This window comes from Uloborus diversus, chromosome 2, assembly GCF_026930045.1.
Source record: "Uloborus diversus isolate 005 chromosome 2, Udiv.v.3.1, whole genome shotgun sequence".
Classification (NCBI taxonomy): Eukaryota; Metazoa; Arthropoda; class Arachnida; order Araneae; family Uloboridae; genus Uloborus; species Uloborus diversus.
This window is the reverse complement of record NC_072732.1, coordinates 214812597-214828711: the sequence shown is the minus strand read 5'-3', so window position 1 is coordinate 214828711 and position 16115 is coordinate 214812597. Positions and strand designations below refer to the sequence as shown.

Below are 16115 nucleotides of genomic sequence, written 5' to 3'. Positions count from 1 at the left end.
ATTTACTATCATAAAATTGTGAAAATAGAAGAAAAATGAAAAAGAAATTACTTAAAAACCATAACAGAAGTAGTAAATGGGTAAAAATAATAAATAAAGTGAAATTTGATAAAAAAATTATAATAAAAGAATAATTCAGATAAAAATGACAAAAAAGTGCAGGATTCTCATCCTTAAAATATAAATTCTCTTTTTTGCTATTTCAGGCTTGAAAGGTTGATAACAATTATACTTCTGATTGGAAGATCATTGTGTTGAGATAAATATAAACACAAACATATGCTTTGCTCACAAAAACAAAAGAAGCTAGCAGAAAAATATTGCATGCATTGAAGATTTGTTAAAAGAATTGAATGAAATTTTTATCATGGCATTAAAAGATGAAGCAATTAAAATCCTGTGATTTTACAAAAACATTTTCCCCTTTCAATTATCTGGTTCTCAATCAAACCTACAGCTTAGTTGATGATTATGGAAACATTTAATTGTTTCTAAACAAAACACATAAATTTTCATAATACTAGAAATGCACCAAATAATGACATTTGAAGTAAATCAAATAAATAAATTAAAATAAAAAAAAAGATTTTTAAATACATTCTGATGAAGCATTGAGGTTAAAATAAAACATTTCAAACTCAATATTTTACTCAATTTTTACTTCCTTTTACAAAAAAGGAAGTATTGTATTCGCGAAAAAATTTCACTCAAAACTCGGCCTTAATTTCCATTTTGTTCACCCCTGAATGAATGTTGAGTTTTTTTTTCAATCCGACCCCACGTGGATAAGTGCCTAAGAACCTATAGCCCCACAAAATATCCATTTTGACAATCCCCGAGTTAACTACAACGAGTTTTCTTGTGCTGTCCGTAAGTATGTTGCATAACTTAAGAACGGTATGCCCTAGAAAATTTAAATTTGGTACGTAGACTCCTAGTGGAGTCTAGTTGTGTACCTCCCCTTTGGGTTGCATTCGGGTGTTTCTAAGGGGGTCTTTTGCCCATATTGGGGGGAAATCATTGTTAATTTCGATGTAAACTGGTGGTATTATAGTTCGGCGGACACTTGGCAAAATAACGTCAGTCTTTTGGTCGCCAACTTGGCGATTTTTTTTTTAATTTTCTTTTTTTTAAATCTGGTTCCAATTTGGCCACTGTTGGTGATATTTAGAGAGTATATTGAATCATATTAAAATTGCCAATAATGGGAAATAACATTAAATTGGTGTAAAAGGAAGTCATGTGATGCACACATCAGCTCGTTTTTCAAAAATTCCAAGATAAGATTTTTTCATTCTGAAACATTATCCATTTATAAATTGCAGGCTATTGATTAAAGTTACATGCATTTTATAACTCTAGAGGGACCATTTTGTGTAATTAAGGCTTCAATTACATGCAAAAGGGATCTTGGAAAACAACAACAAAGATATAATTAAAAGCATACACAAACAAAGTTCAAATAAATTGAGCACCTACATTCCTTAATATCACAGCAGAGCCTTCAACTATCTCTTTGCTATATTTTTCCATCACTTCTTTGTCAATCTTCCCGTTTATTTCACCTGTGAGATTTTTTTAAAGATTTAAATATAAATTTTCTGATTAAAATACAATGAAACGGAAGACTGAAGAAACTGCAGCGCACCTGTTTCATCCATAAAAACTGATTTTGCATTAGGATCTTTCACACTGATTTTTTTGATTAAAATACAAAGGAATGGAATCACCATATACTTAGGCATTTTTTTCTTTGATGACTGAAAAGTAGAAAGAAGAAATATTACTTGGTGTTATGAATTCAAATTTAAAACTTTATAATACAAAGTAATGAGAAAACATTACAATTAAAACTGTAATGCCATAGCTGCCAACAATGAAAATTATAGATTTATAAGGTAAAATTAGGGAGGCTTAGCAAGAATAAATTAAATTGCATGACAAAAAATTTAATGTACAAGGGGTTTTAAAAATTTAAGTAGGGATTTGCGCGTTTGTGTTTTCCAATAAGTAATAATAAACATTGCTATGGGCAGGTAAAATTAATGAAGCTCGGGAAAAAAAATCGAGAACCTTTTATTGTATTTTTTGTTTCAAACAGAAGCGAAATGTTTCAAAAAATGTTAGAATCTATACAATTTTCATACTCATGTACCTTTGTTTTTGCGATTTCCCTTGTTTTACTACAATTTTTCCAAAATTCTAATCACTAAAATTCTTTTTTTAGGGAATTTCGTAGTGTTGATGAAAATTCAGGAGATATTTAGGAAATTTTAGGAGAAGGCATCAAAATTCAGGAGTCTCCCTAATGAATCTGGAGGGTTGGCAGCATAAAACACATGAACCATCTTCAACTGCTTAACCCTCTATCTACAGAACTCTTAGTTTCAAAATTTGTGTTACTTTTTTAAATGCTAAATTTAGGTGACAAATAATCATCCAATAACACACAAACAGCAATCAAAGACTTTTCAAGGATAAAATGAGCTTTTTCAAGGACTAGTTAGAACAATTTGAAAGTGAACTTTTCTACAATTATAAAATAGTAAGGATGGATTGATTCCAGTACACATAAAAGTTCTAGATGGGGCAGAATCTGTTACACCACACTATTAAAGCTTCAAAATTAATGCTTAAAAGTGGGGGATGTAAGGTATTAAAATAATAATACAAAAAGTAATATTTAAAAATTAAAGACTAATATAGAACAATCAGTAATTAAGGGAGGAAACCAGAAAACCGAAATTTTAGCGTTTTTCGTGTTTTTTTTTTTTTTTTAGCAGGAAAGAAATAATCAGAATTTCTTTAAACTAGGAGGATATTTTATTCATCTTTTGAAGTACACCTTGTAATTTTTTGAAGTCATTTCCAGCAGAAAATGTGGAGTTAGATACTGCTGTCCATGGACGTTCGCCATCAGTTTGTTGCTGGTGGGCATTACCGAAGCCACAACTTTTGATTGTAATCATTACAATTTTTCTTTCTCGTAAACAACATATTTCCGTAGAATATAAACTTAATTGTGATTAAAAAAAAGTTGACAATTGCACGTTTTTGAGGTGTTTGATTACAATGTTATGTTTTTCTACCATTTTGTTCACACTTCTTGCATTAAAAAAATATTTTTATTAATAACCCTATCATCAAAGAATTAGGTTCAAATAGAGTATAATTGAATAAAGAATATTCACACAAATCTTCAGAATGATTGGTCAAAAATTCTTTGAGATAGAATGCACACCAGTTGAAAAAAAAGTCATTTCGAGAAAAATGCGTTTGAAAAAAATTTTTGTGAACGTTTTCTAATCTTCACAGTCACATTAAGTGCTCATAGCATTGGAACTAATCGGAATTTTTCACTCAAATTTTAGCAACATATTTTTGAGCAGTTTTACTAACATTTTATGACATAAAAAAAGCAGATTTTTTGATCGGTCTAAACTGGTTTCCCCACTTAAAGGCAAATCATAACTAATTTCAAAATCCATTTCAAAGATTTGTTGTGATTGAAACTTGGAAAATTACTGATGAGATTTTTCCAATATTTGTTCGCTTTACACAAGTCATGATTTTTTAAGAACATATAAGTTTTAATCAAATACATTTTTTTAGTCACATGCAATTCAAGAATTCATTTCAGTATTTAAACTTACAGATTCGGCAAATAACAGTGCTGACTGCTGCAGTTAATCACTTAATAATTTCAATCAAATGAATAAAATAAAAATAAATAAATAAACTAACAAAATAAAAATTAAAGAGATTTAAGGCAACATATTGTCGCCTCAGAGCAATAGTAAGATATCTTAGTGTTATTCCTTGGATTAGATGTCTTACAGTTGCTCTGAGGCCACAATATGTCAAAAAAGCATCCAACTTTTAAAAGAATTCTTCTTTCATAAGATAAATAGAAATTAGCATTATTTACAAGAGTCTCTAGTTTACGTTGATAGTTTTTTTTCTTTTTTAACACATGTAAACTTGCCATTGACTTGACGGCTAACAATCTTTTTAACAATAAAACAGCAATTGAAAAGTACAAAATACGTAGAGTTGATGGCAGTAGTTGTGAAGGGTTTTTAATGTTTTCAAGAAAAATCATTAATTTAACAAAAGTGTTTAAAAATATTGCATTTTAGAACTGATATTCAAACTTCTACATTAATCAGGATGTACTACACAAATTTATAACAAATTTGTTGCAAAAATAAAATTTGTATGAAGCATCCACAATTGTCCGGAACAGATTTGTAAATGTTTTTGGTGGCAATTGTGAATGGTATCAGAAATGCCATTTAGAATGTATTATTATAGAATTGCGGTCGATATGAATAAAGCTCTATTCAAGATGTTCACTTTTACCCTACTTTGGAAACAATATCTTCATTTTTAGTGCTCACAATTCCCTTTGTATAACACTGTTCACAAAGTTCTAAAATTTTATAAAAGTAGCAAGTGAGAAATAATACGAACAAAATTGTAATAGATGTTTAATACAAACTAAAAAATGACATATTTTATTGATTTAAAGAAAGTACAAACTTAAATTGTAAACTAAGACTGCGTTTTTTTCAAACAAATATAAAATTAACAAGTTTTTATTAAAGATATCAAACATAAAAGTCTAAAAAATTACCACTTTGGTTTACTAATAACTCAAATAAAATGTTTTATTTCTTGATGAGACTTAAAACATAGCCCTATTGTTCATTTACATCCACAAATCCATGAAAAGTATAAGTTATTCTTCGATTCTTCTACGTTCCCACAGGAAATGGAAGAACAACAACGATGTCAAAAACAGTGACTGAAAATGCATCGTTTTATTTGCATACAAACTCAATTTTTGTGTTATTGGCACAACGGAGTCCTTGCACAATGATTTTGCCATCCTCTTCATCATTATTATTAATTTTGCAGACATACTTGTAGTGCGTTGTGATTGTGAACAGCATTCACAATTCTCCCTTTTTTACATTCATTTACCCCAGATTTTCAAAATAAAGGGCGAAGGGGTAACTGAATTTGTAATAAAATGCTATAATCAGAAAAACAGGGGAAATAAATATCTGAGAAAGTCAACCACTTCAAAAGAAGTAGGTTTGTGCATTTATCACTATAAAATTGAAATACCCACAAAAATTTGGCTCTCCTCTGATATGCCCCCCTCTTGGCGAGATTTTAATTTTTCGCTCGATACGAAAATCGCCAATAAGGCGATAACTTGGCAACCCTGGTTTTGCAACTTGAACGCTGGAAAGTAGTTTCTCGAAGTTTGTCTTTTTGCACGTGTATGTGTGGTAGGAGGTAGGTGCTCATATGTTTCGCTCTTAGGGAGATTTTAAGTTGAATACTCTAAAATAAAGTTTCAATTCAAACTTTATTTTAGAGTATTCTTTTTCTTGTTGTTTTTTAATGTTAATTTAGTTGAATTTTCTATTTTAATTATGAGTTCGGTTTGTGATGTTGTCCAAATGTATCAATTGAAATTTTTGAATGAATCTTCTTTTTCTTTTTCGTCAGGTCGTCCAACGTTTGGACGTACCGGAGTCCTAAATAGATTTTTTATATTTAAACTAATTGAAAATAAAGAGGTTTTTTTAGAATTTTTAAGGGAAATTGGTTTACTTAAGAATGAAATGTTATGTTCTAGATGTAATTCTGTTATGAAAATTAAAAAAACTAAAAAATGTTCAGATGGGTTAATTTTTTTTTGTAGAAAGGTTATTGGGGGTGTTGTTTGTGGAAAAGAAGCAACGATCAGGAGTGGGTCATGGTTTAGTTCTAGCAAGTTGAAAATAGAGGAGATTTTTTTGATAACATATGAGATTTTAATTGGGACCAAAACTGCTGATATTGAAAGTCAATATTTTTTTCATCACAAACTTTAGCCGATTGGCGAAATTATATTAATGAAGAAATATTAAATTACATTGAATTAAAATCCGAACAAATATTCCTAAGAGCGGAACATATGTGCACTGCCTCACGTGAGGAAGTAAAAGAAAAGTAAAAAAGGTAAGTGAACATATTTTGAATTATTGTGTTTTTAGTGTGTTTCTGGTAGTTTGTATTTTGGTCTGGTTGGCATTTTTGTAGCACAAAAATGGTGTTAATTTCACATAAAATCTGTGACTTTATTGTATACTGAACGGAGGAGATCTGTGACTTATATCCGACTGTGATGTATATTAAAAGTCGGAGGGATAACGGACCGAGCGGCAGCGAGGTCCTGGCGAGCCCGAGGTCTCATAGTACTTTCGTAATGAGACCGAGGCAGGGCCGGCGAGCCGAGGTCTCATTACGAAAGTACTATGAGACCGAGGGCTCGTATCCCGGAGAAACAACGGAAAAAAATTAATGCATTAATTTCATTAAATAATTAATGACATAATTTGAATTTTTCCTGTTGGCGCTAAAAAAGCATCGCTAAGAACGATGTATGACATATGACGTCATACATAGTTTTCTTGGCGACGCTTTTTTGGCGCCAACAGGAAAAAGTCGCCAAGAGGGGGGTATATCAGATTTGTTCCAAAATTTATATTTATCCAATGACTTGTCAAACGAAGGTATTAAAAATAAACTATGTTTTTTTTTTTTTTTCAGGAAAGAAATATATATACCAGGAGTTGGATGATTGTTTCAAAGAGTTAATAGCATATTGAAAAGGAAGTAAAAATTATACCATTAGTTATTTTTTCATAATATTATTGCAAATATTAAAGTTACAGATGTCGTTCACAATTCCCCCAATTTACAATTACCCCAGTCAACCCTATATACCAAAAGGTTTTATTTATTTATTATTATTTTGGTTGAGGTAAAGTACTGCTCAGCGCAGAAAAACTTCCCAAGTCCTCAAAATCCATACACATGTGATTTCTCTTGAACTTTGAAACTTCATTTGATCAAATTGGCCTTAATACATTCTTTTAAAACAAATGAACTGTAATTAATTTGCCATTCAAGAAAATTAAATTACTAATGCTTTCAAAAGAAAAAATAAGTTTAAATTGTTAATGCCAGATTCCCAGTTCAAGTAACAAAAATAAATACAAGTGCAATAAAATATATAGTATATAATTGAATAAATTTTATAAAAATGTAGAAAAAAGTTTTAAAACACATTAAATGTTATCTTAAAGCTAATGAATGCTAATCTCAAAAGACACCATTGCTGTGGTTAAAGATTTTTGAGAACAATCCCTTCCCCCGGGGGGAAAAAAAGGGAAAGATTTAGAGAAAAAAGTATAAATATATGCTTAGCAACATTTAAATACTTCATTCTGTACAATGTAATTATACTTTGTTTGTTTAAAAGATTTGAATGACAGGAAATTTAACAAAAATGGAATAAAATATATTCACCTCAAGGAGAATTCGACGAATGCTGAAGTTTTGTGCACTTGAAAAGTTATGTAGGCAGGAAGAAACATCTGCTTGAAGTGTCTTCCATGGACTACCCTGCAAAGCTTCAGGAGTATACTGAGAACTAGCAATGTTCTGCTAAAAAATGGACAAAATTGATCAATAAATGTTTTTCCAAACTTTGCAAAAATGAACACATCATCTATAAATGTTCTATATCTTTAAAAAGAATCAAATTTTCAACATTCAAAACAGAAGTTTATAAAATACTAGAGGACCTAACAGACGTTGGTTTGTTCAAACTTTGTAAATTGAAAAGTTAAAAAAAATCAACAAACTATCAAATGCTTGAACTGCTTTGTTGAAAAAAATAAGTAAAAAGAAAATGTTTTAAGCCGCTTCGTGTAAGAATAAGTATATTTATTACAACTTGATTTATCTAATGCCCACTGAGCAGTTGTTTTATTAATTATTTTTTCTCCCCTACTTGATGGTTTGTTCCTTCAGCCATACTCAAAGGATAAAAAGCGTCCTCAGATATTAATAGTAAAAAACTAACTACCTATCTAGAACAAAGGGGAAATCCTGCTGCAACATCCGCCACATGAAAAAGAATAAAACAATGTAAAGGATATCGTTTAAAAAAAAGATAAAGGTAAAAACAGTTCTCTGAATAAGCAAAAATCACTCATCCCCCCCCCCCACCACCAATGTAAAATCAACATTCTTCAACTAAAATGATTAAAAACTCTTTAAAAACGAAAGACATTTTTTTGCAATTTGAATTTTTTTTGCTAAGAACATTTCATTTAGTGCTGAGCTTTCTTTTTTTCGTTCTTCATAGTAAATTTTCTATGAGCAAGATTTTATTGTTTAAGATGTCAGGAAAAGAAAACAGGTTCTAGAAAGAACATCAGCAGCAGTATAATTGCACAAACATGAGAGAATTCATCTCAATAAAGAATTCATGAAATAAAACCAATGTATTTCAGCTTGAGAACAAAATCAAAATTACTTGATAATCAATATTGTAACTGGAGACAATCGATGACCTGCGAGTTTCCCCAGAAGAACATAGTTGCTTCATCAATGCTTCATCTTGCTGAAAATTAAAAAAAAAATGTACTTTATAAATCTATATCACATAAAAAAATACTCAACTGCAGGATACATTGAATCTTGATCTTGGAAAATAAAAACTAAAATTCAATATCATAAAATCAATAATATTTCTAGTGATGACGAGAGGTCATGTCAGCCTTGTCGAGAACTAGGAGCAGAAGTGTACCTATGGGGTCCAGCGCCTCTGGCAAACTTATAAAATTGCCCCCCTGATGGAAAGTCACCAGAGGTCACTGCTACCTCCCAAAAAGAAATTTTTTCTTTTGGAAAGGGGGGGGGTGACATTTTCACTAATTGATTCAACAAATTAGGGGACACTATTACAACTTTAATATACATTCTTCTTTTTTAATTTTTTTAACTATTTCCAATGTTTTTTTGCAGTAAATGTTATGTTTGTATGTATTTGCGTACATGTTCGAATTTTATCATTCGGTTAAGTTGGGATTTCATTAGGCAAATTGAGAATTTTGTCCTTCCCAAAACTTTTTATTCATTAGTAGAATTATCCATCATAGAACTTCCTCCACCACCACTCTCTGGTATACAAATTGTGTATAGAAGACTTTAGCTAGCTCAGTGAATCAGAATGAAATCTAATGAAATGGGTAAAATTTCCTGTTTTTCTTTTTTTTTGAGAATTAAGGATTGTTTTATTTTTTCCTCTAGCTATTTTTCTTGCGAGTATTTTTAATTTTTAAAAGCATTTTTGTACTTATATCATCAATTTTTGGATGAAATTTAAAAGAAATCAATCAGTTGAAATGTTGCCTTTCAGGCTGCTGCGCCCCTGGCAAGAGCCACTCCTGCTAACCCCTAGGTACGATACTGACTAAGAGAACCCCTTAGGGGAGGGGGGGGGAGGAGTGGCTCGAAATCACAGCAGTAGTAAGTTTTATAGAAAGTTATGGCTTGGTGACCAAGCTGACAATGAGCTGGCCTTAGCTCTTGGGAGCCTCGAATGCTTCTTACACTGTAAATTTTTTTTATAAAAGAGGACATTTTAAAGCTATGAGCAAGCAGAATTAAGGCAGAACTACAAAAAGTTCAAAGAATTCCTACTAAATATTTAATTATTGTGTCTTAAATCTTGGACTGAATTTGGGCTGATGGATTCGAAAAACTGAACTGAATATAAAAGAGGACAAACTATGGGATTCGTGAAAATAAAATATGAACTTACTGTTGCAGGCAGAAGACCAGCTGGTCCAGAAAATTTTCTTTTCTTAGCACTTGAAACAACTCCAGAAAGAAGCTTATTTGAAAACAAACTGCCATCAAGATGGTATGATTTATTTTCAATTGTCTGTTTCACTGATGTGTCCGATTTGATACAAGATTTATCTTGAATATTTGGCTTTAAAAAGTCAAAACATCTTTCTTTTTTCTCATTTGATGGATAATTGATGTCATTCTTCGAGCAGAAGATGTCTCCGGACTCTTTATCGGGGGTATGAATGAAACATTGTTTTTGTTTGTTGATGCTTACTAATGGGGTAGAAGAAACTAAAGTGTTAAAAGTATTTTTGTCTAATCTCACATCTTCCTCAGACGATGAATTTAGAGCTCCGGTGGCTACATTTTCTCGGTTTTCAACGGAGGAAATACATTGCCTGGAATTTTCAAACTGTCCGACAATCACATCACACTTGGGTTGGCAATCGGATTCAATGGAATGTTCCGAAACCGAAGGACCCACCAATTCACTGTCAGGTATGCTGAGAAAAGTTTCAGTTAAAAAGTCCTAAAAGAGAAATATACACTAGAAATTAATGCACTAGAAATTGTCACAACTATGCAACTTAAACTTTGAAAGAAATGTAGTTATAAGTAAATATTGAAGAAATTTATTGCTTTCATTTATTATCAAAGATTTATTGCTGGTCATTTATTATCAGAACAGACCCCCCCCTCCCCCACCACCACCCAAGTCTTGCTGACAAGAACACACATAAAATTTAAATATACAGTATAACTTCGATGTAACAATATCCAATTTCAAAAGATAAAAATATAAAAAATATCTGCACACACAGTTCAAAACTATCTGCAGGAATGAAATTCAACATGTTGGGGGTAGGTAAAATTTTTAGTAAAAAAATGCTTTTGCTTAGAGTCATGTTTTCGTGAATTTAGCCAATGCACATATTGACACATCTACAGCAAATGTATCTGCACAGCAACAAATGTATTTGCGCACGGCCTGCATCTATATTAGCTAGCTATACCTGTTTAAACGATTTCCTCAATTTAATGATACATTTTACTGGTTCGGACTTGACTGCAAAGAATGTCTTGATGCTCCTTGATTTAACAATATCCTTGATTCAATGAAAACTTTTTCCAGTCCCTTAACAATCATTAAATCGGGGTTGTACTGTATTTGATTTTTTTTCAATATATCATGGGAAAACATCGAAAAGAAAATTACAAAACAAGAATAGTTCTTGTCATTATTACATGCTTATTTTATCAATACCAAGTTTCATCTGTCTTTTAGAAACCAATTTAAGACAATTTGGCTTCAAATTTATAATATCTATTTTTTTTTTTTTTTGCAAGTTGCCAGAACATATTTTTTGATTCATAACATCGAACAAAACTGGCCACATGAATAAGCACCACGAAGCAAAGGTTGGGCACCACTGGCAAGGAACATTGAAATTAAATTCACAATTTTCAGTTCAAGTAAGGGTTTAAGAAATAGAGGCATTCCAGAGTTTTCAAAGTGCCCTACCAGTCAATTACAATACAAAAAAACTTAATATGCATAGTTCTTGTTGTATTACCTTTCCTTATTATTATTAGATTTATGTGATAAAGAGTAAAATTTAAGGATATCATAGTCTATTCAAATTCCAAGTAGCTTTAATGTATGTCCACTGAAAAACATACCAGAAATCAGGACCAGATCTTCATTTTTTCTAAGCTGGAGCTTATCTTGAAACTGCTTCCCTCACCCCACCATTCTTAAAGTTTTTGCATCAAGTTTCAATGAAAAAAGATTGCAGAAATAGGGTGAATTTGTAGCCCCAAGGAGTTGCTGCTCATGGCAAGGGACCCGTTAAGTACCCCCTACATCGGACACCCCACACTAACAAATACAGGATGATAGCCCTTAGTATTCTGCTCAAGCAATCTTTTTGAAAAGCTGCTAAATTTAATACTTCCTTTGAATAAAAAAGGTTTCATCTTCACAATGTGTCTAAAATAAGAAAAACATTGTTTGGCTGAAAATGATTCCCTTTCTGCCAGCAGTAGCACTAAAAAACAAACAAATGAATTTAAAAAAAGGAATAATGAACATATATTGGTATGAAAATTATAGACATGGATTTTGGAATTGTGATTTAAAAAATGGTGCTATAAAAAAAAATTATTTGCTCCTACAGCATTCTTTTTTCATGTACGCAATAAAGCTCCTAGCCTTTTTGAAACTGACTGATTTTCATTGTATCCTGAGTCTTGTTGTGTTATTCTTTGCTCAGGATTGAAATTTAGGTAACATATTCAATATTCATTCATTCAATAGTAGTTGCTTTATTTGCTAAGAGTTGCAGTATATATATATATATATATATATATATATATATATATATATATATATATATATATATATATATATATATATATATGTATATATATTTATATATAAATATTGCGTTTTTTAGCCAGACATGGTAATTTAATGTGGATAATTCAAAGTGGATAAAGCAGCCTCTTAATAAGGGTGGCTACATCTTACCAGCCTCCATAAATCAGTGCTTTAAAACATTGTTTTATGATCGGGGAAGTTGTTTCAATTTAACTGAATCTTTACTGTGAATTGCTAAGATTTCCGATTTTTACTATATACCTACATTGTACTCATTTCATTTTAACAAATTAAAACTTTTGCAGCTTATTTGTGACATAATCTCCATGCTTGCTTTGCAATGCATACAAATACATTTCAAAATAAATACAAAGAGCAATAAACTGCATGAAAATTAAAAAATATACATAAATTCACAAATTACATCGTTTTCAAGCTCAAATTCATCATCGTCAACCATAGTTTAAGAATGAACAAAGAACAGCAAATGCCGCTTCAGTTCTTTTTTGAACATCTAATTATGTTTTAAAAATGGAAAAAAAAAGGAAATATTAATTTTTCTAAGTTTAGCAAGAGGATGTAAATAAATTCTCATGCACTTCGGACATGCAGCTTGCCGCTCACTTTTCAACTTTCAAGTCAAATAAAAACAAATAAATTAAATTAAAAAAAACAGTTAAAGTTACAGTTGCAAACTCAAACGACATATGGAGCAAAACATAGCTTTTGAGAATATTTTTCTCCTCTGTTGCAAATTTTAAAGAATGAAAAGGGGGGAAAATTTGCAGCTATTAATTTTCAACTTTAATGCCGCAAGAATTCGCAAATAATTTACGAGCTTTTAGCTCGAAAAAAATACTTTGCTAGAAGGGAGAGCAGACAGATCTGGAGTCCCTACCGCAGAGTTTGAAAGGGCTAATTTAGGGATATATTATATCACGACCCTCTTGACGAGAGCAAAGAGGTCCTAAAATTACGCTGTTATTAATCCTTTAGTTGAAAATTTCCTGGTGAGAGCACCCAATTCCTACTACACTCCCCATCAAAAAGAGATGAACAATGTGGGCGATGTATCGCCAGAAATATAAATACACCGGGAATAATAAGCGCCGAGCATATTGGGAGCCACAGGTTTTGGACTCTGATCAACATTTTCGGTGCCCAAAAACTCTGCGTCCAATCAAAGGCGTTCAAATGATAGAGATTTTGAGAGTTTGAGGGGGCGAATAGTGTAATTTTAACTTATAAATCAAAAGCGAAAGAATGAAGAACGCTTTCTATTTTTGGATATCCCCAAAAAACTTAAATGTCGCAACCACTTAATTTATTGAAAATGCATTTTCCTATAGTCATTTTTAGTTGAGACAGCATAAAACAATGTAATAACTTGAGAAAGCTAAAAGCGTTGGAGTCTTTTTAGTTGACTCGCAAATATTCTGTGATAAGTATTTGAAAAATCAAAAGAGGAAATTTTTTTTGTCCAAATCTAAAGTAAAGGAGTTTTGAAAAACCTTTAAAAAAAAAGTAGTAGTAGTATTTGAAGACTTTTTCAGGAGCGGAAGCACCCTGCTAGCAGATGGAACAAGAGCTGGGGAGCATATTGCTATAGTGCCTAGAAGTGGTTCTAGGCACTATAGCACTCCTTCTAGGAACTATAATAGTGCGCAGAAAGCGTTTTATAGCCTCTGCTAATGCCATTTTGAGGAAGGGGATGGGCATCTTCCCTCTTTACTCCATAACATTCAAACTTTGTGTTACGATAAATGCTATCAGATTGAAATTCATACATTCACAGTGTAATTTCAAATTATTTTTCCAGAAGGGGGGGGGGGGGGGCAGGTTCGGATCCATAAACATTAGGCCCCTGCCAAAAAGAAAAATATTGGTCCCTCACAGCCAACTGGACACCTCCTCCCAAATAACAATCTTTTTAAATTAGTGATTGTTTTTTACTGTTTTTCACTGAACAATCAGTGGGCACTGAATTAAAAGTGAATGATGAATTCATTTGTTCTCTAATTTTAATTCGTTACTCAATTATTTTCAGTGTTCTTAACTAATTGTCTAATCGCTTCTGGGGAATAATGTGTGTTTTTTCAATCATTACTTTTGGAAACTCATTTTTTCATAAGTAATGTACAACAACCACGGCCCGACTAACTGAAATAAAGGCCCAAGGCCCACAATGCTTTGGAACACAATGCACTGCTCATTTAACGTCAACGCAAAATGTTAAAATAATGTTTAGCAATATTTAAAAGAGGTGTATCTTCTACATATATAAATGTGACGGTGTTTCTTTGTTTGTACCCGATGGTTAGAAGACCCCATAGCACCTACTTGGCACAAAAACTCGAACATACCCCGAGCCCGTGCACCTCGAAGCCGAAATTCTAAATTTCGAATTAGTTTTTTTCTAATTTACTAATTAAGCTAAATTTTGGCTAATTAGGGGGCAAAAAATCTCCCAACTCCTAAACATTATATATCGTTGGAAAGGGTTTTCCTTCCCAAACAAGAGATGATTGTTCCACTTTTCTCAATTAATTAGAACAGGAGGTATAAGCGATTCTAATTCAGCCAATTTTCAAGGCTTCTCTTTCGAGAAATATGTAGTGCAGGACTCTCGATCTCTTTGCATCTGAAATTCAGGCTGAAGCAGTTAATAAAAGATGTGAGTGACAGTTTAAATTAGCAAACTTTCTTTGGGTGTGTACATAATTAAAAGAAAAAAATCAAAAATTAACTATGTATGATATTTTCCGCTATTTTTGCGAGCCCTTTTTTTATGAGCACTCCGCTATAGCGAGCAAACATCATGGTCCTCTCATTAAAAACGAGCTCCACTGTATCTCTTAGCCTAGCATTGTTCAAGCTTTATCTAATCTTTCAACTTCAATCCGGGTAAAAAAAAATTCCAAAATTATCCTCCCCCCTTTTCATTCTATAAAACGCTTTATTTGGTTAATGATTCAGCTTTTGTTCCATATTTCTTTACAAGTTTGCATATGTTTCTACAATTTGCAGATTTTTTTAAAAGTATTTTCTTGATCGCTGCCAGATAACACGCATTCAGCATCTAAAGAATCTCGGAACTAGTTATATAAAAGTTGATGCTCTATGTTGTGACTAGAAACAGTGATCTGCATTGCAGTTGTAAAATTTGTAGGTGTTTACTTGTTTTACAGTTCTGAATTTTTTTTTACAGATTACATCATTCTAATCTGTTGAAAATTATAATAACTTTGTAACTTATGATTTCTTCTTCTGGGTTAGAGTTTATTCGATTTCAAGTATAACTAATGCACATGATTAAAAACGAAAATCAGGTTGGAGCAGTGTGCAAAAAGGGGTTCAGCGCAATATCAAGCAAAATACAAAATATGGGGCAGAGCAAGTTAATTTTTCTTCAGAAAAGGAAGAATGGAGATGATGAAAAGGATGCTGTGTAGGGTTCACTACGCAAAGTCATCTTCAGATGTTTACGGAATAAATAGTAGGTTGGGTATCAAAAATGCATCATGTAGGCTCACATATAGATATGCTGGTAAAAAAAAAAGTATTATTTCTTTGAAGTGCATACAGTTAATGCAGTGCAAGCTTGTTTCCTACACTGTAACTTTTGCAGTTCACAACAGTCAGAGCCCGATCTGATATTGGACATGGGGTTCATTTGTATTTCAGCGCTTGGAGTGGTTTTGAGATTTACAAAGAGATCAATTTTTTAAGGGGAATTTTTATCTACAAATAGAGATTTTTTCCTTGTCTTTGCCTTTGCAAAAATATCAATGATATCATTGTGCTCTAGATTCTGAGTTAAATCATTACTTATTTTTAATTAGCATGATAAATTGAGGAGATTTTTGGCCTCCCCCCTGAAATCTAAGAGCAGGGGCCTGTGCCCCGCATGCCCCTGCGGTGATCAGGCTCTGTCCACAATAGGAGGCATCCCGTGTAAACAAACCTCTTATAAATTGTTTTTCAAAATTAAAATAAGTAGCTAAAATCTGATTTAAGCTTCCTGTTT

General features: G+C 31.9%; 1 protein-coding gene across 1 annotated transcript; it reads right to left on the bottom strand.

Moving 5' to 3' along the window:
* Positions 1–1458: 1458 nt before the first annotated feature.
* LOC129216792 (uncharacterized) lies at positions 1459–12718 on the bottom strand. The gene is made up of 6 exons (XM_054851008.1): positions 12513–12718; positions 9677–10237; positions 8387–8473; positions 7372–7509; positions 1649–1760; positions 1459–1565 (listed from the first exon to the last, which is right to left on the bottom strand). The coding sequence occupies exons 1-6, from the start codon at positions 12546–12548 to the stop codon at positions 1459–1461; spliced, it is 1041 nt and encodes a 346-aa protein (XP_054706983.1). The 5' UTR covers positions 12549–12718.
* Between the last annotated feature and the right edge of the window lie 3397 nt (positions 12719–16115).

Excerpts from the sequence above, each read along its gene's own strand:
- LOC129216792 (XM_054851008.1), bottom strand. The coding sequence starts at position 12,548 with ATGGTTGACGATGATGAATTTGAGCTTGAAAACGAT. Across the intron at positions 8,474-9,676 it reads CTGGTCTTCTGCCTGCAACA|CAAGATGAAGCATTGATGAA; the intron begins GTAAGTTCATAT and ends TTTAATTTTCAG. Across the intron at positions 7,510-8,386 it reads GTTACAATATTGATTATCAA|CAGAACATTGCTAGTTCTCA; the intron begins GTAATTTTGATT and ends TCCATTTTTTAG.